This window comes from Branchiostoma lanceolatum, chromosome 4 (assembly GCF_035083965.1).
Source record: "Branchiostoma lanceolatum isolate klBraLanc5 chromosome 4, klBraLanc5.hap2, whole genome shotgun sequence".
NCBI classification, from domain to species: domain Eukaryota; kingdom Metazoa; phylum Chordata; class Leptocardii; order Amphioxiformes; family Branchiostomatidae; genus Branchiostoma; species Branchiostoma lanceolatum.
Genome location: NC_089725.1, coordinates 29,801,418 through 29,824,911, shown reverse-complemented (window position 1 = coordinate 29,824,911; position 23,494 = coordinate 29,801,418). Strand labels below are relative to the sequence as shown.

Sequence of the window (23,494 nt, the reverse complement as noted above, 5' to 3'; positions counted from 1 at the left end):
CTTCAAATGTAATCGTCCTCAGGTCAAAGGTGAAAACAACATGGCGTCGCTCATGCTGGAGGTGTGTCGGCCGGTGTGTAAAATGTGCGCGAAACGCCTTCGCCTGAGCTCCCTGACAAATAAAAGTGGACTCTTAACACAGAATGGGCTCAGGAGACTCAGCACAGGTAATGATCACGACAGAGGAGGTCCCAGTTCTCAAGAAATCCGCAAGACTTTCCTGGACTTCTTTAAGGTGAAGTACGACCATCTCCTGGTCCCGTCCTCGTCTGTGGTGCCCAGGAATGACCCGACTCTGCTGTTCATCAACGCAGGCATGAATCAGGTGAGGCTTTTCCCGATAAAGCTGTTTTTATCACATCACCACCCACCCAATCAAAGAAATTAACAAAATTACAAGGACGGCATATTAGACTACTTGTGTCCAGAGATGGTGTTTCTCAATTTCAACGGACCTGGCCTTGTGCAGCTTGTTTATGCACAGTTTACAAGCACCAAAAATACAAAATAATGATGCAAGTTTGCTGGAAAGTGGTTCCACGTGTTATTCAAATGGATGTTTCGTTCTCAAGAATATGTTCAATTTTGGTGTCAAAAACAGAATCAGAGGGAGTATGAAAACACGTTCTTCTGACTTCGGTAGGGTAGATGTTTACCAGGCTAGTCACAATTCATCTATAATAGACGGTAACTTAATTGATATGTATGGGAACCATTGAAGTCTCTGTATGTAGGATAGACTACAAAATCTACCATAGATCACAAAATATTCAATGCCGTTACTGAGCTTTCTTGTATGAATGTAATACTGCAACTTCAATGTCTTAAATGTCTTTGTTTCCCTTTAAGTTTAAACCACTCATCCAAGGAACTGTGGATCCAAGAAGTGACATGGCAAAGTGAGTATGATTCGTTTATCAATCAATCAATCAATCAATCAATCAATTAATCAATAAATCAGTCAGTTGTATCTCTTTCAAGCTCTGTTATGACTTATAATGTTCTAAGGCATGTGGTACTCACCACATTCTATCTCAATAAGTGTTAGGGGTTCCTCAAGGAATGATGTTGGGACCATGACATGGCATAGCGAGTATCAATCAATCAATCAATCAATCAATCAATCCATCAGCCAGTTGTACCACTTTCTATATCCATGTTTGCCTACACTCTAAGATGTGTGGTGAAGTATTGCGTTAACCCCTCAATAAGTGTTCTTGATCTTCTTGATCTGGTGTTGAGAGTTCTTCATGGAATAGTTTTTGGACCATTTGCGTATGTCCGTTGCAGGTACAGGCGAGTGGCGAACAGTTAGAAGTGTGGAAACATGTTGAGTTTCTGAATCCTTTAAGTAATAATGTTGGTACCACTATTGATGTCCATTGCAGGTACAGGCGAGTGGTGAACAGTCAGAAGTGCATCCGGGCGGGAGGGAAGCACAACGACCTGGAGGATGTTGGGAGGGACTGCTACCACCACACCGTCTTTGAGATGCTGGGAAACTGGTCCTTCGGAGACTTCTTCAAGGTAACCGTGGAAACCAGCAGTGCGCTGCACCATTTCTACTTGAATGCTGAATTTAATAATTACATGGGATTGTTTTTATACATTACAATTTACAACACACAAACCAGCCAAGGTTCCTCCCTCTACCCATTCCTGGAGATGATGCGTTCCACCTAAGGATATGTTTTGACATTTCAGTGAAACACACCAGGACTAAGGAGGCTATTGCAAGCTCCTCAGTCTTTAAACAACCTACATCAGCGTGTGGCGTACTATGGATGTGCTACTCTCATCTCCCAAATAAACGTACCGGTACGTTTATTTTTTTCAGCCTCAAAATCCACCCAGTACGTTCTTATTTTGGACGGTACGTTTATTGTTTTTTTGAAAATCCATCGGGGCTTTGCTTACCAGAGATCCCCCTTATGTCGAAAGTTTAGTTTTCTTTCCATATTTCCCCGATATTTTTGCTCATAAATGGCTATTTTTCGACCAAATCACGTGGATTTCCCCGCCGATACAATGACCCGGCATTTGTGAAACCCTGACAGTACTAACATATCGGTCGATCTCGCTACAAAGTAACGTTGTTATTAGGAGAAAAGAAGACGGTACACTGAAGTTTTGAAATGTATTTTTCATATAAACAAGTTTGACAGTCTCTGTTTAGATCGCAAACCAAAGCACGCTGATCAGAAAACAAATTACATGTATTTTCCAGCGGCACACAATGTTTCAAGTAACGTTACACATGTAAGATTACTCACGTGAGATCAAGGAGGTTAAAATACAGCCTTTCTCAAAAACTTTTAAAAGCTACAAACAACACCTTGTAAAAATTGTGTCATAGCATTAGAAACTGTATAATCACTTTAAAAATGTACTAGAACATTTCAATCCTACCAAAAACATGTACATTTAGTCCTTCGAAAATCGCCACAGTAAAGACGCACGGCAGTGATATTCGGTGGGAATGTTTCTCATGCAAGGAAGAGCTCACCTCAAAGAAGGGGAAACAACTTTTTTTGATCTATAAATAAAACTCCTTTGCCTCAATCAGAAATGTGCATGACAATTTAACAAAAATAAGTTTCCATGGTAAAGTCTATACACAAAATTAGATTGCAATCTAGTCACCGTTATTATCACATAAAAATGCTTTTTAAAAGATCACTCCTCTACAGAGAGAGTGCCGAGGCTTTCCAAGAATTTTGGGTGTAAGCCCCGCCCCTTACTGTGTTGGTGCCGCTACCATGGCTACTGTCTGGCTCACCCTTTCACAGGCCCTTTGATGTGTAACATGAGAACCCTGTGGTTTGTTGCCACCAAACCTCCATGTTGCAACATTGTACAGGCCTGAGGCATCTAATTAACAAATTTGTGGACAATTTAGTCTCTCAAAATGAAAGTTTTTTTCTACATACAAGGGTAATTTTTGGATTTGAAATTATTTGGATTGCAACAACACTGAACCAAGGACAATATATGATAGTATTCTTAACAATATATAATAATGTGGTTTTGTTCTATATGCAATGCATGCCACAATAAATGGCACGTTCCTCCTTTTCTGTATGGCTTTTACAAATAAATAATACTTTCACTGAGCATATATTCAGGATATTGTAATTTTCTGTTCAAGTTCTAGATGTTGATACATATCTGAAAAAGGAGTAGGTGTGAAGGGAACTGAGAAGTTTGGCGACTACTTGTGTTTGATGATGTCACTTTATACAATTTTGCTTTTTACAATCACTTGCTTCAATTTCCAAGTAGAAAATGCATGTATCATGTACATTTTCACTTGTTGAAAATTGAAAGCATGGTTGGCCCCCGGTTAGGGGTCATAGCGGGGAACCTATGCCCAATTTTTCCAAAAATTTTGCATACTATACATTTAAGTGTTACAAAGAGTAGGGGTCCTTCCCAGCTGTGAGCGTATCAAACCTTACAGTCTAGTCAGGGTTGACATCTTGAAAACGTGAGTCACCTCTTATGTCAATCTTTCCACAAATGTGGTAAATCTCAATAAGTAAATCAGGCATAAACGAATAAAAAGAACCTACCTGCTTATCATCTCCTTTCCCGAGGACAGATTAGTAGCATCACTAGCATGGACACAGTTTACGTGTCAATTTGGTCATTTTCCAGGGGGTATGTTTATTCCGGGGGGTACGTTTATTAGATTTTGAAGATTTGTCCGGGGGGTATGTTTATTCCGGGGGGTATGTTTATTTGGGAGATTAGAGTAGTTTGCGGATGGGACAGACAAGAATCGGTACTAGTAGCTATATAGGGATGAATACCAAGCTACACTTGGGAATCCAGTGCAATATTTGTCATGTAGACTATTGTGAAATATTGATGGAAACTTTACCATTGGCCATACTTCTGTACCAGAGTCAGTTGGAGCTCTTGTATGGCGCATGACACAGCCAAAGGAGGGGGAATCACGACCATTTTTATTGTCCTGACCATTGCAGCGAAGGCTGAAGAAGAGCGCAAATAATGTAGCCTATGGATTATTACTCCTCCGGTGACCAGATGGGAAAAGGATAACAATGCTTCTTGTATGACGCACCGGGATTGTGGATTTAGCCTAAGCTGTAAATTCTGTTTCCTTTTCCCTGTAGAAAGAGGCCTGTGCCATGGCATGGGAGCTGCTGACAGACGTGTACAGCATCCCTGTGGACAGACTTTACATCACGTACTTCGGGGGTGACCCTGAACTTGGACTGCAGCCTGATCTGGAGAGCAGGGAGATCTGGGCCAGCCTGGGGTGAGTGGTGATGTCATCATACCCTTTAGATAAGGGTGCAGTGACTAGGTAGGGACTAGGGAGGTCAAGGGACTGGGTAGGGAGGTAGGTAGATGAGTGAGTGATGCTGCTCATATCCTATAACTATAAGGGTGCAAAATCAACTGGAGAAACCAAACATATGTTAGTTTGTTGTTTGAATTTTTTGCCATATGGTAGGTTTGTTTTTGTGTATGTTCATTTATTTGTTGGTTTTGATTGTATTGGTTGGTTTGTGACCAGGGTACCTCATAAAACTTATGCATGACTTTTCATGACTTTTCATCTGTTTTGGGCTTAAATTAAGGAAAAATAATTTAATCATGCCAAAGACATAGATGACAACAAAATCATGATGCATAATATTGACATCACTCTTAGCTTGCCATAAAAATAATGCCACACAGCCCACGCTCCTGTACATAGCATGTAACATTCTTTGTCCCATCTTCCCTTGACTGCAGAGTTCCTGCAGCGAGGATCCTGCCCTGCGGGATGAGGGACAACTTCTGGGAGATGGGCGATGTGGGACCCTGCGGGCCGTGCACGGAGATCCACTACGACCACCGCGGCCTGAGGGACGCCAGCGGGCTGGTCAACGCAGGCAGCCCCGAGGTGGTGGAGCTCTGGAACCTGGTCTTCATGCAGTTCAACAGGTCAGAGGTCAGGGGTTAATACAGTATGGTCTCTTTGCCGTTCAACAGGTCAGAAGTTAGGGGGGTAAAATGGGGTCCCGTGTTCGTTCGAGGAGGTACAGCTGGGCCTCATATATTGCTGGCTTTACATGTATATATTGTTTTCCAATAATCTTATGTTTGTTTTCTACTATTTTCCTCTCTCTTCCCCAGGGAGTCAGATGGCAGTCTGCAGCACCCCCCCCCCAAACATTTGGTAGACACAACCGAGAACTGTATCGCTGGTTTATATATGTACTGTTTTCTTATGACTGTTGTTATCCGTTTGCTGTTGTTTTCCCTAGAGAGTCAGATGGCAGCCTGCTGCCTCTCCCCCAACATGTGGTAGACACAACTGAGAACTGTACCGCTGCATGGTGACGTACGTTTTTCTGATTTACTATTGTTTTCTGTTTGCTGTTGTTTTCCATAGAGAGTCAGATGGCAGCCTGCGACCCCTCCCCAGGCACGTGGTAGACACCGGGATGGGCCTGGAGCGGCTTGTCGCTGTCCTGCAGGGGAAGCTCTCCAACTACGACACAGACCTCTTCTCACCCATACTCCATGCTATTCACAAGGTGGGCAGTGATTTGCAGACTTAGCACTTATTCTTTACAGGATGTTCTTCCATGTTCTCAACTTCTTGAAAACTTACAACATCCCCTCCATTGCACTCCAACTGGTCTTCCAGTAGTATGCAATTTGAGTCCAGAGCCTCCACAAGTAGGCTAGTATCATTAGCATCTGACCATTTGATCCCAAGGCCACTGAACCAGTACACGCTCTGATCTCTCATTAGCCTGTCACAATTTCAATGAGCTTTGGCTGTTATTAATATGTTGATCACCAGAAGGTTGCTAAATTTCATTACCAGCAGAGAGTTGAGCCCAATTTTTGCCTAAAACTTTAACCCACCATTTTGAACAGGTATCAGTGACCTGTGAACATTGGCCAATCTCTCAGACTAGTGCAATGATCGAGAGAGCACCGGGTGTACTACTGCCGAAAATGTAATTTAGAACTCGTAGACTCGTTGGCTGATCAATTATTTTGCTTTGTGATGGGTATCAAGAGTGTAGTACTGTGAGATCAATACATAACATTCTTTCTTGAATTCCCCCACCTTAGGGCACCAAAGTGCGACCGTACTCAGGTCTGGTTGGTGAGGAGGACGCAGGCGGGGTTGACGAGGCCTACAGGATTGTAGCTGATCACGTCCGCACGCTGACGATAGCGATAGCCGACGGGGTCATGCCAGGTCAGCAGTGGAGAGAGTGAGTCAGCAAAACCTTTTGTTGTTAATATGGGGGAGGGGGGCTTCTTTCCCCACATCTAAATCAGTTTTGCACAGTAAGTACCGGACTATAAGGTTTGATCCTCTCACACAGAGATGAACCCCTACTCTTTTCGATAAGTGTGGTGAGTTATTTAACGGACTCAAGGTGTGGCTCTCCACACACACAGTTCAGGCCTCTACTTTTCCTATCCAAGGGGATGTCTCTAACTACAGCTAGGACCTTATTTTGACCAGAGTGAAGTGTTACCGGTAAGTGCCTTTTCCAAGGGCACGACTAGGGATTAGAACCAAAAATCTTTAGATTCCAAGTAAACCGTAATCAGAAGGCCACCTTATTACATGTACATGGTTATGCTGAAGGACTTTCCTTATGAATAGCTTACCACCCTGATGAGGCTGTTCACAACATGCAGTATTTGCTGTGTTGTTGCAGACTGGTGCTGCTTTTAAAGGTTCATGATGTGTAATGAACTCTGCTACACCTTGCCAAAAGGTTGAGCCAAAGAACTTAAATTGTATGTTCCGAATTTGATACATTCCAGTCTATAGATAAATTCAAATACATTCTAGAAGGAGACAACCCTTACTGTGTACAAATAGGTAAATATATCAAAGAATGTTTAGATCTTAGAACTAGTAGTGTAAGTGATACGTTAAACTCAACATGTTGAAGTATTCATATACATGTACTTAGGTTAATCATTTTGTATACCATGTTTTTTGTTTGCATGTATAGTTGTAGAAGACCTTACGAAAGTCGCTGTACTTTTGTTGTGTCAATAAAGATTTCTGCAAAGCCTGTTATATAACTTAAATGCCACCCCAATGAAGTTATTCACAAAATGCCTGCTGTGTTGTTGCAGACTAGTGCTGCGTACAATCCTGAGGAGAGCCGTCCGCTACGCCCACGAGAGGCTGGGGGCGCCGGAGGGACTGGTGGCTAGCCTGGTGCCGGTGGTGGTGCAGAACCTGGTAAATAGTTGCTCTGGATAAGGACCAGAGAGGCTATCAAAAAAGTTTGATATTTGTGTTAGTTAAGTATTCAAGCTTCCACAAGTTGCTTACTCTACGGTAGATTTTGACATTTTTCGTCATAAATTATATATGATTTCACACTTCTGGGGTTCTTAGCCACACGACTAAAGTGATTTTTTTCTTCTGACCTCTCGGTTACCTTTCGGGTACCTTCCTCAAGGCGTAATGAACTCTACTACTCCTTACTACACTGTGACATAACAGCAAGTATGCAGTCCCAAACATGACTAGACTCTTCTACTCCTGAGAAAATATTGATTCACCAACATAATGAAACTGTTTATGGAGATACATAATTTGTAAAGGGTATGAATGATGAGCACTGCAAGGGATTAGAGCGACCAAGTGTGGGGATGGTGTAGAAATGGGGTTTCCCCCCTTCCACAGTGTGGAGATTTTAAGTTAAAAATGGGGCCTTCTTTGGCTTCCTGAGGGGCAAAACCACTGTCAGACAGGTCACAGTTAAAGACCGTGGCCACATGTGACCTAGTAGTATCCCTGGTCAATCAGAAATTATGCTTATCAGAGGATCTGCTCCCCAGGGTGCTCAGCCCTTGTTCCCCTCTTTAGATGAACCCCTGAATGATAATGAGTAATGTACTTCTTTTGTGACACTTTGTTTTCCAGGGTGAGGCTTTTCCAGAACTTCCTCCTAGTCAGGAGAAGGTGATGGACACAATCAATGAAGATGAGGCCCTCTTCCTGTCCAACCTGCAGAAAGGGAAGAAGCTCATGTCTAAGACAATAAGGAAGATGGGAAAATCAACTTTATTTCCAGGTATGTGTAACAATATAAGACAGTTTGTGAATGGCCATGAGGGGTGTGTATATAAACTCAGTCACGTTTTGGGCCACATTCTTCACACTGCAGCAGCAACACCTAGAACCGGTCAGTATTGCCCCAATTGAGGAAGATGACAGATGGTCATACTGGTTGTGTGCAAAGATTTGATATCCAGTAGTGGACTGGTGCATTGGCCTAGGGGATAGTGTCTACATTGCATTCCTTGCTTTCTCAGCCTTTATGAGAAAGAGTATAGGAGTTGAATTAAACATGCACCACTACCAGTGGACTAACCCCCTACTGTACTGGGCTATAGAAGTGCCCCTATACACCGAAACATGTGGGAAGGACTTTAACTTACTTAACTAAACATGTCATGGCTCCATATGTGTCACCTGTTTGAGCCTGCCTATTGATCTCTGTATGCTACTGGTGGGGGTTGCAGTCCTTTGGATGGGACATTTGGGTCTTGTGTTTGAGAACAGTGAACAGTCACATCTTGCTTACATTTTGTCTATAGAATGCAGTTTTTGTGGCTTTTTGGCTTAGGATTGTATACTACAATGATTACTAGTAAATTCTGTGAGAGGTTCTGTCTGATTGTTCATTCTCCAACTGTTAATTTTCGGCCTGTTGCAGCTGAGGTTGGCTGGTTCCTCCACAACTCCCTGGGCCTCCCCACAGACATGGTTGAGTCCATGTTGACTGACAGGGGCCGCAGGATGGACATGGAACACTACGGCAGGATAGAGAGGGACGCCCTGCAGGTAACCTCCTTTTTCTCTTCATTCCTTCCCTCCTTCCTTCCTTTTTTTCCTTACATCCTCTCTTTTTACCTTCCTTGTGCATACGTCAAATACATCAACTTGATCTGTTACTCGCTTTAATTACTCCCAAGCTTTTTTTCTTCCCTTGATTCTTGCTTTCTTTGGCTCTCCTCAAACACCGCTTCTGACAGTATGTCCCATCCAAGAGGATACCCCTAACTAAAGCTAGGTACTCACTGTCACCCGAGTCGAGTGAGGAAATAGATGTGAAATACCTTTCCCAAGGGCACAACACTTTGGTCTGCTGGGATCTGCACCCAGAATCTTAACCCTTAAGCTGCCAGGTTTTCTCACCATTACAACTTCTCAGTGCCAGCTTTTTCAGACCCTCTAAAACAAGGGGTACTGTTTTTATTTCACTAGTTTCCGGTTCCTTTCCTCCAAAATACCCCCAATATGTTATACATACATCAATGTTGTTTTGTTCCGGGGAATACCCTAAAACCATTGTAACCGGGAGCGGCAATCTTCACAAGTTTCTGCATCCCGGGTTAAACCTGGAGCGGCAGCTTAAGGGTTAAAGGTTAAGTCAACAACCCTTACCACAAGACCGCCTTTCCAATTTTTTTTTCAGAAAAAAGCTCAGGGTCTGCAGGTCGCCCAGACACCTACCCTCGACGCCCACAGTCTGCAGCAGCTTCAAGCCTTAGGAGTGCCCCCTACTGACAACTCGCTGAAGTACAACTACACTCTAACAGACTCAGGAAAATATGGTTAGTACATGTCTGTGACTGTCAGTGTGTGTTTGCATTTCTGAAAATGGCAATACAGTCGAATAAATACTATTTTTTATGGTCCCTTAGATAATCTTTCCCATTGACTCAAGCATGGGTGAAATCTGGCGTCTCTTATTGCCTTGTTTGTTTGTTTATTTGTTTGTTTTCCCCAGAGTTCCCATCCCCAGATGGTCGTGTGCTATCCCTGTACAGAGGCGGAGAGCTGGTGGACAGTGTGGAGCCAGGCGACGTCTGTTCTGTCATCCTGGACAGGTCCTGTTTCTACCCGGAGGGAGGGGGGCAGGAGAGCGACCAGGGAAACATGACAAAAGACGGGGTACGGTGAAAATTGTATATAGAAGTTTCATGTTGCATCATGCTTACTTTTGCACATGTCTAGGTAGATAGTTTTTGTAATCAACTTACGGGAAATTTGAGGAAGAAATTGGGCTTGCTAGTCTCCAGAATAAATTGCACCCTTAGGCCACACCAATTTATTTTCTTGGTTAACGGAATAAAATAAAAAAATTTGATTCTAGATTGGAAAAACAACACGAAAAAAGAATCTCAGAGGAATGTTTTTACTTTGGTGCACACAGTTTCAGGGTGTGAACAGGGTCAGGTGCAAGTTTCACCCCAGCCTTCTGTTTTCATTATTTTTTTTGTGGCTAAAATTGAAAATAAAAATCTGTTAACCAAGAAATTACATAGGTGTGGCCTTAGCAGCCTGCCTGACTGACTGGCCCCCTAGAAAGAGGCAACACAGGCTAGACTCACTACCAGCTTTCTTGGGAACTGCATATTTAAAAACAGAATGATGTAATAAGTACATGGAATGATTACTAATAAATGAATTTTCATAACCCTTGGGATGCAGGTAATTTGACTACTAGTAATTTGTCAAAAGTCAGCAGATATTACCTGTTGTATTATTTTCTGTCAACAGGTTGTGGTGTTCACCACTGACAATGTACAGGTTTGTGGAGGGTACATCCTACATCAGGGACAGGCACAAACTGTCCTCAGTGATTGATTGATTGGTTTATTGATTGATTGACACATTGTTGTTGACAGGTTGTGGTGTTCACCACTGACAATGTGCAAATGTGTGGAGGGTACATCCTACACCAGGGACAGACGCAAACCGCCCTCAGTGTGGATGACACAGTTCAGCTCAACATAGATCAGGTAAGACCAGCTGTGAAAACCAACAGGCTTGAAAAAATATATTTGGTGAGATTGATTAACATTGGATCCGTAGATCGAACAAACCCCATAATCCAACGTATGACAATATTTCCGACAAATGTTGAGAGTGACTAACTGAGAGTGAGTGAGTGAATGAGTTAGTGGATGAATGAGTATGTGCATGCATGCATTAGTGAGAGAGAGCATATGAGTGAGGGAATGAATGAAAGGAAGGATGGATGAATGAATAAAGTAAATGAATGAATGAATGACAGTTGAACTAAATGAATGAAAGTAAATAAACAAATGACTGTGTTTGCAGGAGTATCGAATGCTCTATGAAAAGGCACACGAAAACCCACTTGCTGAACCATACCCTGAGAGTGAGTGAGTAAGTGAGTGAAGGAATGAATTAATGACCTGTGGCCTGTGTTTGCAGGACTGTTGACTGGGGTGTATGCAGAGGCACACTGCCACACACCTACTGAACCACATCCTGCGAATGAGTGATGAGTGAATGAATGAATGAGTGAGTGAGTGAAGGAATGAATGAATGACCTATTGTCTGTTCTTGCAGGACCGTCGTCTTGGCTGCATGCAGAGGCACACGGCCACCCACCTGCTGAACCACGCCCTGCGGGAGGTCCTGGGGGAGGAGTGCGAACAGCGAGGGTCGCACGTCGGCCCCAGCAGGCTCCGCTTCGACTTCTCCGTAAAAGTGAGACTTTTAAACTCTCATACATCATTTGGGGCTGGTGCTGACATCTTCTTATAATCTTTCTACCTTTGCCAAGAAGTTTTTGGGAGCATGTGTTTGTCTTTCCATTTGTGTTACCATCTTTAAAAATGAAGGGCGCCTCATACAAGTCAAAGATTTTGTATGCAAGAAATCAATTACACAAAAAGTCAAGTAGATTATGTTACCAGTTTTGTGTCTTATGTTTGCTTGGTCGGCCATTGGATATTCATGATTATGCCGAACATGACTAGTAAGTTACTATATTATATAATACAATTCTAAACTTTATTCACGGATCAAATTTTCGACAACCACTCTTGCCTTCTTCAGGATCAATAATGAGCAATCACTTCTGCACGTAAACTCTTGAGAGTTTCAGACACATGGCTTTATTGACACTTGCCTTGTTAATGTTCAGGTTCAATTGGTCAAGCTGGGGTAGATTTGACAATGCACCTGGCGGAATGCTAGTTATCTGATTACTTTGCAAGTTGAAGTAAGCGATGGATTTTGGGAGGTTCTGTGGAAAGCTTGTGATCTGATTATTTGCAAAATATAAGAAAGAGATTTTGGGGGGGGAGATTCTGGGGGATGCTAGTGAGGCCCAGCCCGTCGCAGTTGCAGCAAGGGGGCCATGGTGTAATCGGCCTGGCACCTCTTATTTGGCAGGGTGAGGATATTGAACACCTGCATCCAGCTTCTAGCAATTCGGGCTCCTTCAGGATGATGAGAAGGAAAATCAGCAGGTGTCTCAGTCTTCTTCCCATGGTGTTCTGCCACCTGAACAGAACAAGGAGCAAGAATAAGTCAGTTTGCGGTTTAAATTGTGCATGCTGCTGGTGGAAGGTTCATCATCGAACTTGACCTTTGTTTTCCCGACCCCAACCCACCTGCCAAATATCAGAAGGTTCAATCCACATATTCTCGAGTTATGCTGTCAACAAAGTAACACACACACACACACACACACACACAAATGGCACTGAAAACATAATGTCCTTGGCGAAGGTTAAAATTCAAGGTCAGGATATTGAATTGCAAGGCAGCCAAGTAACGTTATCGTAACATATGACAGTCACTGTATTCACTTCTGAAGTTGAGTCTAGTTGAGCTCCTAGTTCCAATTAGTTCGTAACTGGGAGATCTCAGCGGGCTTCAGTAGCTGATCCGCAATGCATTGTGACAAAGAGTTTTAGATTCGTCTTACTTATAGGGTGGGGTTGATTGTCTGAAGCTGGGTATTTGAATATTACGATTTGTAATGATGAATAATCATTTTTTTGTTTGTTGGATTGACAGTTGCTGAAAATTTCAAAGACTTGCATGGCCTTGTTTGGGGTGTGAATTGTTCTGCCATCTTCATTCACTGCTTCCCAACATTTCGGGATCAGAACATCTCGGTTCAGGCTACACCTGTCTTTCGGAAGGAACATGAAATGGAGGTACCGTGTTTGAGGAGGTGCCTCGTGCACGCTAGCGACCCCTCTCTGTAAAAATATACCCAGCTACTGAATCAGCAAGGAACCTTGCTGTCCTTTGTGCCTCAAGAGGTAGTGTAGGCACCACAAGGGTCTGAACGATTAAAAAGTAATTATGAGAACTTGCAGACAACAGTCTTGCATGAAACCACAGCATAGCAACTGCAAAGCCCATCTTAAGTTAGATTGTAATAATATTATGTAACTGGCCCTACGCGAGCAAGCCAACGAATCGAGCGGTAGGGGTCCTGCTTTGTAATGATGAATAATCATGGATTGTTTGTTGCTAAAAATTTCAAAGACTTGGATCCAGGCCTTGCCTGGGGTGTGATTTGTTTTGCCATCTTCGACAGTGCCTCCCAGCATTTGAAAAGAAATACACACATTGTCAAGTGTGTAGGTTGAAATTTGAACATTATTGAATGCGACTAAACATTGGTTGAAAGATACAGTCTGTTGTGAGACTGTATCTTTATAACTTAATAATATATTGATTGTCTGAATCAAGATCTTTAAAGAAGAGTGAAATAATGTATGGTCTCCTAGAGCAGACGTCCAACGACGAGTACAGAAACTATTGTATTATAAGGGCAAAATATTACATATTTGGTAGTGCTGGTAGGCGAGGAAAACCTCTCTTTTCCGAGCTTGCTGGCTTTCTCAAGTGTGGGGTATAATCCACGTCTGTTACTTACACCTATAATCAATGAAGAGATGTATTTCCTATATTCTAACGGTAAGGGCTTGCCACAACCTCTGTTTGTTTTGTTTAGCTACCGGGAATGAATAATGAAAAAAAAGAAAAAAAAAGAATGCGACTAGACATTGGTTGAAAGATACAGTCTGTTGTGAGACTGTATCTATATAACTTAATAATATATTGATTGTCTGACTCTGCCAAGAAAGTGAATATAATTTTTTGATATTAAGATTGAGCAGGTTGTTTACTCCCTGCAAACCTCCTTGCTCCCTGTTGCCTTTTACACCTTGGGCTACCCTGTCCTTTTTGGTGAGATTAGCAGGAAAAACGTAAAATAAATTTTAACGATATGCTTGACATATGCAATGATGGCTTAATAAAGGAATACACCCCTTTTTAGGGGTATATGTACAATCATGACAAGGCCCATGAAATATTTCTGCTACCTACGGAGGAGACTTACCTTTAATGTTGATCCAAACTTACCTTGGTCAGAATATTTTCAGTTGGTAGCTCCTTGCAAGAAAGTTACGAAGGCCTTTTTGTGCTCTTATTGCTGTTCTGCTGGAAGGATACATGCCTCAGTAGCTAATCCGCAATGCAGTGTGGCAAACAGTTTTAGATTAGTCGTACTTATAGGGTGGGGTTGATTGTCTGAAGCTGGGTATTTGAGTATTACAATTTGCAATGATGAATAATCATGGCTGGTTTGTTGCTCAAACTTTCAAAGACTTGAATGGCCTTGCTTGGGGTATGATTTGTTCTGCCATCTACAACAGTGCTTCCCAGCATTTGAAAAGAAATACACACAAGTGTGTAGGTTGAAATCTGCATTGAAATTTGAACATTATTGAATGCAACTAAACATTGGTTGAAAAATACAGTTGTGAGACTGTACCTTACGTGTATATCACTTAATAATATATCAATTGTCTGACTCTGCCAAGAAAGTGAATATAATTTTTTGATATTAAGAATGAGCAGGTTGTTTACTCCCTGTTGCCTTTTACATCTTGGGCTACTCTGACCTGTCTGGTGAGGACAGGCCATGTTGATTCAATGATATGAATGACATCCTATGGGAACCCCAAAACTGATGCGAGCGTGCAAAACAAAGGAAAGTCTGAGAGCCCAGAGGAGTTCAGGGGAGTAGAAGAGACAGTACAGGCCGTGGTGGACAGACAACAATGTGTTTACACCAGGGAGGTGTCACTAACTCAGGCTTAACAAACAAACAAACAAGCAAACAGACCACTGTTTCCATGTTTTCTATAGAGTCTGCCCAGCCCAGAAGAGTTGCGGAGAGTAGAAGAGACAGTACAGGCCATGGTGGACAGACAACACTGTGTTAACAACTGTCCAATGAGATACGGGTACCGCTAACTCAGGCCAAACAAACAAACAAACAAACAAACTAGTGTTTCCATGTTTTCTGTAGAGCCTGCCCAGCCCAGAAGAGTTGCGGAGAGTAGAAGAGACAGTGCAGGCCATGGTGGACAGACAACAATGTGTTTATACCAGGGAGGTGTCACTAACTCAGGCCAAACAGGTGGAGGGCATCAGGACCATGGATGAGGTACTGTCAAATTCATTTTCAGTTCACTGTAAGGATGTGGTGACTTGATTTTACAGTAAGAGGGGAAAGGAGATGTTTAATCTCCAAGCAGATCTACACGGTGCCAAAATCGTATAAGCTAGCCAGAGATGCACCACAAATATTTCATGATTTCATGATTTACAGTTCTTTGTAACAATGAAGGTTGGGATCCACAGGTTTAGAAGTGACTTTTAATTCATTCCTGTTACCTTCCTTTTGCTGTTCTTTACTTCTCCATTTCTCCCTCCCTTTCTTGCTCTCTTTTCTTTCCCTTCCTTCTTTCTTTAGGTCCCCTATTTATATCTTTTCACTGTGAGTGCATATTTGTTATGAATACAGACTGAAGATTGTTGACTTATTTTTAGAAGTACTCATTGTGGTAATATAACACAAGATTATTTGGTTTACTTGTTTGTTTTTTGGAGTAACCAGATATTTTGTGTGTATCATGATTGTGGAAATTTAACACAGAATATTATTTGTTTATTTATTTGTTTGTTTATTTATTTACAGGAGTACCCTGACCCAGTGCGGGTAGTGTCTGTCGGCACCCCTGTAGAGGAACTGGTGACAAACCCGTCTAGTGGAGCTGCATGTACGACCTCAGTTGAACTCTGCTGTGGAACGTTAGTAGTACACTTAAAAGTCTTTTTATTCATGTGCGCACTGTGAAGGTATCATAAATGCTTACTCCAATCAACAAAGTACTAATAGCATAAATGGATGAATCAAATTGAGTACATTATTGGATACGTGTATTTTCTAGTATTTGTTTCAGGCACTTATTCCATATCTTTATGTCGTATGGAAGATAAAATCACGGTTACATTTAGGTGCAAGTAACAGTTACATGTAACTTTGTGGCCACTGATCCTAATGTCAAGCTGATGAATGAAAGGAAGAATGAGAATGTTGTTTTTGATGGCGTTAATGCATTAGCTGATCATGATGAAAAGGAAAGGAAAGGAAAGTGATCTCGAACCAGTTTAGCTCAAATGAACTCAATGAACAGATGAGCTAATCTTTCACTGGTCGTGACAGAGAAGACAGACGCTATGTACAGTATTAACAGGTTCATTGTACCGGGGAAATTACCCTAGCTCTTTTGGACGAGCACAGTGAACAGCGGACCACAGCTTAACATCCCATCCTAAGGACTGCGACCCTTTCCGGTAGCATGCATGTCAGGTGAGCGACACAGCCGGGATCAAACCTGGGACTTCTAGTTGCAGAGGCAGGATCGCTAACCACTGGACTAAGCGCGCTAATAATTGTGTCAAGCAGGTGTCTTTGCCACTTGTCACTCTTTTTGGGATGATGAGAATTGTGTCTTGGCTGACATCTGGCCCTTCTGTGTGTCTTTCCAGCCATGTTCACAACACAGCGTCCATCGAAGCTTTCGTTATCAACTATGAGAGAAGAAACGAGATCGGATCACGGCGGATAATAGCTGTCACTGGGGACGAGGCAGTGGAGGTGATCATCATGTCTTCTTACTTCTATTGTTAGGCCACACCAATTTAATCTGTTGGTTCTCGGAATCGCCGCTTCTATTTTTTGCCGAATTGGAAAAAATAAAATTCGATTTCGCCTAAATCCTCCTTCACAAAATCAGGCATAATTGAATAGATACAACCTACCTGCTTATTATCAAAACACCTTACAGTGATTTCTCAGTCATTGCACTTAGATTGTATTTGGATGCTTCCATCTGTTAACTAAAGAAATGGTCGAATAATTGTAGTCGTAATATTTGGAATCATAATACCAGATGAAATATTAAGGGAAGTCATTGCATAAATGTGCCATGGAAGACTGAAAACATGCATTATACTGTCATTCTTTGTCTTATGTAAGCCTCTATCTTGACCCAAGACTTTTTGTGAATTTTTTTTTTTCGCCCTGTCGCTTTGTTTTTTTCCTGAAAAAATCCGAGAACCAACAAATTAAACTGGTGTGGCCTTATGAAGTCATCTTTGTTCTTTTAGAGAGTAAAGACTAAAAGTGAAGGATCAGGGGATCGATCCCATAGACAGTGCAGCTGTTGAATTACCTTGTACTTAAGAAGATTCTTTGCTTTAAGTCGTCTCTATCATTGAGGTAACATTTAGTCCTGTGTTTCTTGGTAGCTCAGTTTACTTATGAACTGAAAAATTGCTTTTGAATGTGTTTATTGCATTGTATCTTATGCGTTGTATACAAACTTCGATTTGTAATGTGCAATGTGTTATGTAATATGTAATGTGTGGTGAACAATATAGCAATTCGCTGCCTGTTTCCCACATATTATATTGTGTTGTTGCAATCCAAAGAGAATCAACTCAAAGTTATGAATAGATTTCTCACATCCTTCTTCAGTCTGAAGATGTCCTGTTCCTTAACTTGTTACTTCAGCAAGGCAATGTTTTCACCAGTTAGTTAAAATCCTCCCACACCATTATTGATGTATATATAGGGCGGTGCCCATCTCCGTTTCATAGCCCCGGGCCACACTGTGGTGCAATCACTGTAGCAGGGGGCTAGTCCACTGGTATTGAAGTGTGTTTAACTTCCATACTGTTTCAGAAGTGTGTACCATTTTTATAAAGTCTTTGGTATGACTCAATGCGCCTCTTGGCCAGAGATGTCCTACCAGGGGTTTGAACCCCAGTCCTTCTGGTAAGTAATTTGAACCAGATGTTGGTTCTGGACCTGGTGAGAGGCAGAAGGTGCAGACCACTACACCACAGGGACACCCCCGTTTTCACCAGTGCTTGCTGTTAGTTCTTCAGTTTAAAGATGTGCTGTTCCTCTCTCCCTGTAGGCGAGGAAGACGGGTGCTGAGCTTGAGGAGAGAGCCAAGACTCTGGAGCGGCTTGTCTTACACGGGGAGACGTCTTCACTTGAGGAGATGGAGGAAGTTTATAGGGATGTAGGGAAGCTGATCAGGGTAGGTCGTGGATTTTTTTCAATTCATTTCAGTGTTTTGCACATTGTAGAGTGGAACTTATTACTGTGAATCCCTTTTAAGTTTGCGGTGCTTGAAGTTCACAGCAAAGTCAAGACTTTGCACTGTGGTTTGTGGTTGAAACAACCGTAGCGTAGCGCAAGATAGGGGACATGATTGTAGTATAATAAGTTGCAGTGAGAGCTCACTGGGAAAACATCTTCACCGGGTGACCTCTTCACCACGAACTTATACCATCGTGAAAATAGTTCTTCTGCCTTCTGCCCTCTTCTTTCAACTGGAAACTTAAAACATTGCAAACACACCGCAAACTGAAATGCCCGCGAACTCAAATGCATTTAGAGTATGTCTTTTAAGTCATCTCCAAGCAGATGTAGATAGGCAAAATTGTAACATGGTGCGGTGCTCCATAGAACAGGGAGCTTAAAATTGTTATGATTTTGCTGTTCTGCATCTGCCTGGAGATTAGATTTAAGGGCAGTTTTAGTGGTTGACAAATACAGATATTGTAAAACAGGCTTTGTGTTATACATTTAAGGTTCCTGTAAGTACTGAAGTAGCACAAATGTACAATATCTTGAACAAAAATCTATCTCTGCTATCCCTGTTCAGAGAGTAGACACAGCTAGCCTCCCCTTGTGGAAGAGACTGGAACTGCAGGTCAGGCTGGATCAGCTGCAGAGTCAAGCCAACAGGGTCGTGAAAAAACTGCAGAAGCAAAACGTGAGTACGGCTTTTAGTTAAAAAATTTGACAAGACAAGAAATGTCAAAGTGTACATAAAGATATTGGTTTTATTTAGAGTGACATTAAGTTAGTTGTAACAGCCTTATGATAATTCTGTATGTTTCATACAGTTACTATACATTTTGACTACAACACAAACAATTCCAGTGTGTCTTCATTTGGTAGGCTCCATTTAACATCAATCCACCGGGTTACCTAAATCTGCCACTTTGAAAACAGTGTGTTTGAGAGATCTCTTGTGCAGCACCCTCAGGTATGCACAGTTTAGATATGCAGGTATGCACAGTTTAGATATGCAGGAGTGCATTATGATGGGTAAAGTTCCATATAACACCTCTTTTGACGCATCTTTTCTGGGTGGGAGAAACATGTGACCTGGTGGATCATGTTAGTATTGTACTAAAACAACAGTAGCTAATTGAACTATTGGCATAAAACTTTGTCTTGAATTAACCTTTTTTTAAAGACTACTTCAAGACATCCTAAATTGTCTTAACCTCATTAACATACCTATTCAGAGTTTTGGTATAAAACCTGGTGTTCTCAGTCCTATCGTTAGTCACTGACGAAAGACAGTGGATACTGTCTGAAATGTCTGACTGTTTCAAAATCTTATCCAGTTGCTTGAGTAATTACTTTTGGCGCATGTTAGTAGATGTTATCATTTGTTCTCCCCTTTTGCTCCCCAGGTGGAGAAAGTTGCCCGGAGTCTGGTGGACAGTAACGGAGACGTAGTTCTCGTTACTGACACGGGACTGGGACCAAATCTTAAGGTATACCCACTCGTCTACTTTACGATTTGCATTGGTCGAAACAACTGGGGCAGTTACTGTCATATTGAGGTCACTGGGCGCTTATCACAGGCTGCCATGATTACAGACCTTTGCGATCTAGCACCCCCCCCCCCCCCACCAAGTAAGCTCCTCGCAATTCTAACCCTGCAAAGAGCGAGTACAATGTAGTTGGCCCACCCAATTCATTTATCCATGTATCAATCCCAATAACCAATAACCAACCTTATTGATCTAGCACACCCTCCCCACCAAGTAAACTCCTCGCAGTTCTAGCCCTCGCTGCAAAGAGAGAGTGATTACTTGCTTACTTGCTTAAGGCGGTCCATCATTGTCCGATGATGACGTCACTCCACGCCAGTAAAGAGAGAGTACAATGTAGTTGGCTCACCCAATAACCAATGACCAACCATAGTGACACAGTGCAAGACATAGCACATGTCCTAGTTGCTTTAAAACCTCCATTTACATTTATCTGCTGGGTACAGGTTACATCTTTGAAAAACAAAGTGTTTGAAAGATCACTAGAGCAGCGGGCACCTCCAAGTATGCAGGAGTGCATTATACTGGGAGACGTTGCATTGAAGATCTCTTTAGACACATTTTTTCAAGGACACGGTGGTGGATATATATATGTGCGCTAGTGGGTTATGTTAGTAAACGTTACTAGAGATACTGACCTATGCTTCATGACATTTTTGATACCATGATTATTAAAATGTAGGTTCTGCGTACGATGGCGAGACTCTGAAACATTGGCAGGAAATTACCCACTGGTTTTGCAAGGAACTTGATCAGCCGCCCAGGGATTATTAGTTTGACATTCGTGTAGTGCATGGTTCGTGTAGTGCATGGACGTAGGCTTTGTAGCTGATATTTCTACATTTCTAATGTATGTAGGTTCTGCGTACGATGGTGAGACTCTGCAGCGAGCTGGCTCCAGACACGGCCATCATGCTGTTTGGTACAGACCCCAGGACAGCCTCGGTCAGGGTCGCGTGTAAGGTGCCCGAGGTCAGTAAACTGTTAGTTTAAAAAGTCCTTCCTATAATGTATATCGTGCATAGGTTGGCGCAAATCTCTGTTTTGAAGAAGCCCCCGGGCCACACCACTTTGCGCAATCACTACAGCAGGGGGCTATTCCATTGGAAGTGGTGTGTGCTCAACTCCCATCCTTCCATACAGATTTGATTTATAGAGCAGGGCTCGAAATTCATTTTTGTAAATAGGTGTACTGGTGCACCCAACCCAAAAAATTAGGTGCACAGAAAAATTTTTGGGTGCACCACATAAAATAAAGTTGAATGTAAGCAAAACTGTTTGATGCTATACCGCCTCTCTTAAGAACTTCAATCTGCAATTCTACCCAGATTTCAAATTTCAACAAAGCGATACATCAAATAAAGTACAACAAAGGTTATATTGCTTTTTCTGAGACTTACAATTCAAGTATATCCTGTATGATAGTGTACAAGTGAACCATTACCCAATACACAGTACAAAAATATCTAGGTGCACCAGTGCACCCACTATTTCGAGCCCCGTAGAGGGAATGCCCATAGATCGTGTGTTTTTTTTACAAATACTCAGATGATGTTGGACATTTGTTAGATGTGAAGAACTAAAAGAATACTTTTAGGAACATAATAGACCCAGTTTTTTATTGACGTCTGGGACAGGTGATGTCACAAGCAGGGCTGTTTCCAGCTTTGAATTTTTTTTCGTCCCACTCATTGTTTAGGAGCACATGCTGTTAATTTTCGTTGTTCGATCTGTCATTTAAACTTACGAATTCAAAACACATTTTTATGATTTTTGGACGGACGTGTTGAAATTTTTCTGTCCCAACAAGTAAATTTCGATCCTGGAATGGAGAGATGGGTTCTAGAGACAGCCCTGTATTTGTGAAATGTGAACAATTAGAGGAAGCAGCAAAAAACAATACTTCTACAAACTAAAGGGACCCGTCTCTTGCAGGTGATAGCGTCGCGGGGGCTAGGTGCCCGTACCTGGCTGGACCAGGTGATGTTGGACATCAAGGCGAAGGGCCGGGGAGACGAGAAGTCAGCGACCGCCGCGGGGGAAAACCCCGCCGGCACGCAAACCGCCATCACGACAGCCAGGAAATATGCACACGGGGTTCTCAGATGATAGTAGATGGACATGTGTCAATTTGGTCACATCAAGTTACTCTCTTTTTACATATTTGGATTGTTGAAATTTGTTATATTCCTGTCCAAGTGACCACCTCCATATGAGGACCCACTGGCCAATGTGACCACTTTTTGGTGGTCCATTAGATAATTTTTCCCATCGACACAAGCATAAGGAATCCTGTGTATGCTGAGGTCCACCTGTCCACATAGACCAGATGTTCTTGGTGGTCTTCTTAGGCAGTTTTGACTGTACTGAACTTTCAGAACGAGATGAAAACAGAGCCTGACAAGAAAATCTGTACTTAAGGTACACACAGCTTCGAGAACAGTAAGATATATGATTAATAATAATTGTTCCTATCATGGTTATCCTACCTCAATTTTTCTCTGAAATGTCTGAGGAATGGAAATAAATGGCCAGGGCTGTGGAGTTAATGGGATAGTAAAGCCATTTAAAAAGATGCTGCAACACACTGCAAGTTGCAATTATGTACATTTTATAAAAAATTTACTGTAATTCTTGTTTCTTTCACTGTAGCTTTATGCTCAGAGTTTTCACGGTCACCTCTGTACCGTGAACTTATCATCACCATGAAAAAACCTGTTGTTATCATCTATAATTCCTTCAAACATCCGTTCGGTAAATCATTTACTGCCACCGTGAAGTTAAAGTTCAGTGAAAATGTCATTTTCCTTGCACTGTGAAATTTCGCCACAGAGAAGATAAAGTGGATTACAGTATTGTATGGTACGTTTTTGATTTTGCAAATATTACCATCAACAGTATTTGAGGTACTCCATGGCAGTATTGTTGTCCTCTGATGAACTCAACTTTGCTAACTCTGGTTCCAGTTTGGAATTAAATTTGACCAAATGGCTTAACAGCACCAGAACATTAGACAATACTTTAATTTTCTTTTTAGCTTAGGCTCCAAATGTTTCGGCTATCGCTATCGCTATAGATATGTTATTTGTTTTTAATTTTCCGAAATGCCCATTTATTGTAGCCTTTATTCGATGTTGCAATGTTGGTCGTCTAGAGAATGCTTCCTGGTTTTAGTGCACAATAACGATAATGCGGTCTTGTCACCCTATTAGCCAGTTATTTATGCATTTTGGGTGGTTTCGCAGCATCAGGGATTGTGGAAAGCATATCTTCAAAATTCTTTTCTTCATTTTTCTTTTTTACACAAATTTCGTCTTTTCCGTACAGTGGCCTGTGAAAAATTCAAAATAGATGCGTTAGGCCACAGCAAGTAAATGACATCTAAAACTAATGAGATAGGGAAAAAAAAACAAGATTCCTATATTTTCAAATTTTGAGATCATAAATCTTGTTAAAGAAGAATTGAGGCGACAAAATATGATATCATGACCAACAGGTCTTTTATACCTGTATTCAACCAATGAGGTTTCATTTATGATAGAAACACCTTGTGTATACAGCTCAAACGTCCTTCCTTGCTAGAAGAAATGCAGAAAACAGCTTGTCATACCATCATGGGCAGGAACTACA

General features: G+C 41.9%; 1 protein-coding gene across 1 annotated transcript; it reads left to right on the top strand.

The window, feature by feature from the left end:
* The first annotated feature begins 2 nt into the window (after positions 1-2).
* LOC136432040 (alanine--tRNA ligase, mitochondrial-like) lies at positions 3-21,973 on the top strand. Its single transcript, XM_066423057.1, has 22 exons — positions 3-325; positions 850-899; positions 1,389-1,527; positions 4,140-4,285; positions 4,768-4,959; positions 5,411-5,555; positions 6,106-6,251; positions 7,138-7,246; positions 7,937-8,087; positions 8,733-8,860; positions 9,495-9,633; positions 9,810-9,973; positions 10,711-10,824; positions 11,402-11,542; positions 15,180-15,317; positions 15,852-15,964; positions 16,706-16,814; positions 18,142-18,267; positions 18,898-19,008; positions 19,721-19,804; positions 20,723-20,836; positions 21,800-21,973. Exons 1-22 carry the CDS (start codon positions 41-43, stop codon positions 21,971-21,973), a joined length of 3,018 nt encoding a protein of 1,005 aa, XP_066279154.1. The 5' UTR covers positions 3-40.
* Positions 21,974-23,494: the final 1,521 nt, after the last annotated feature.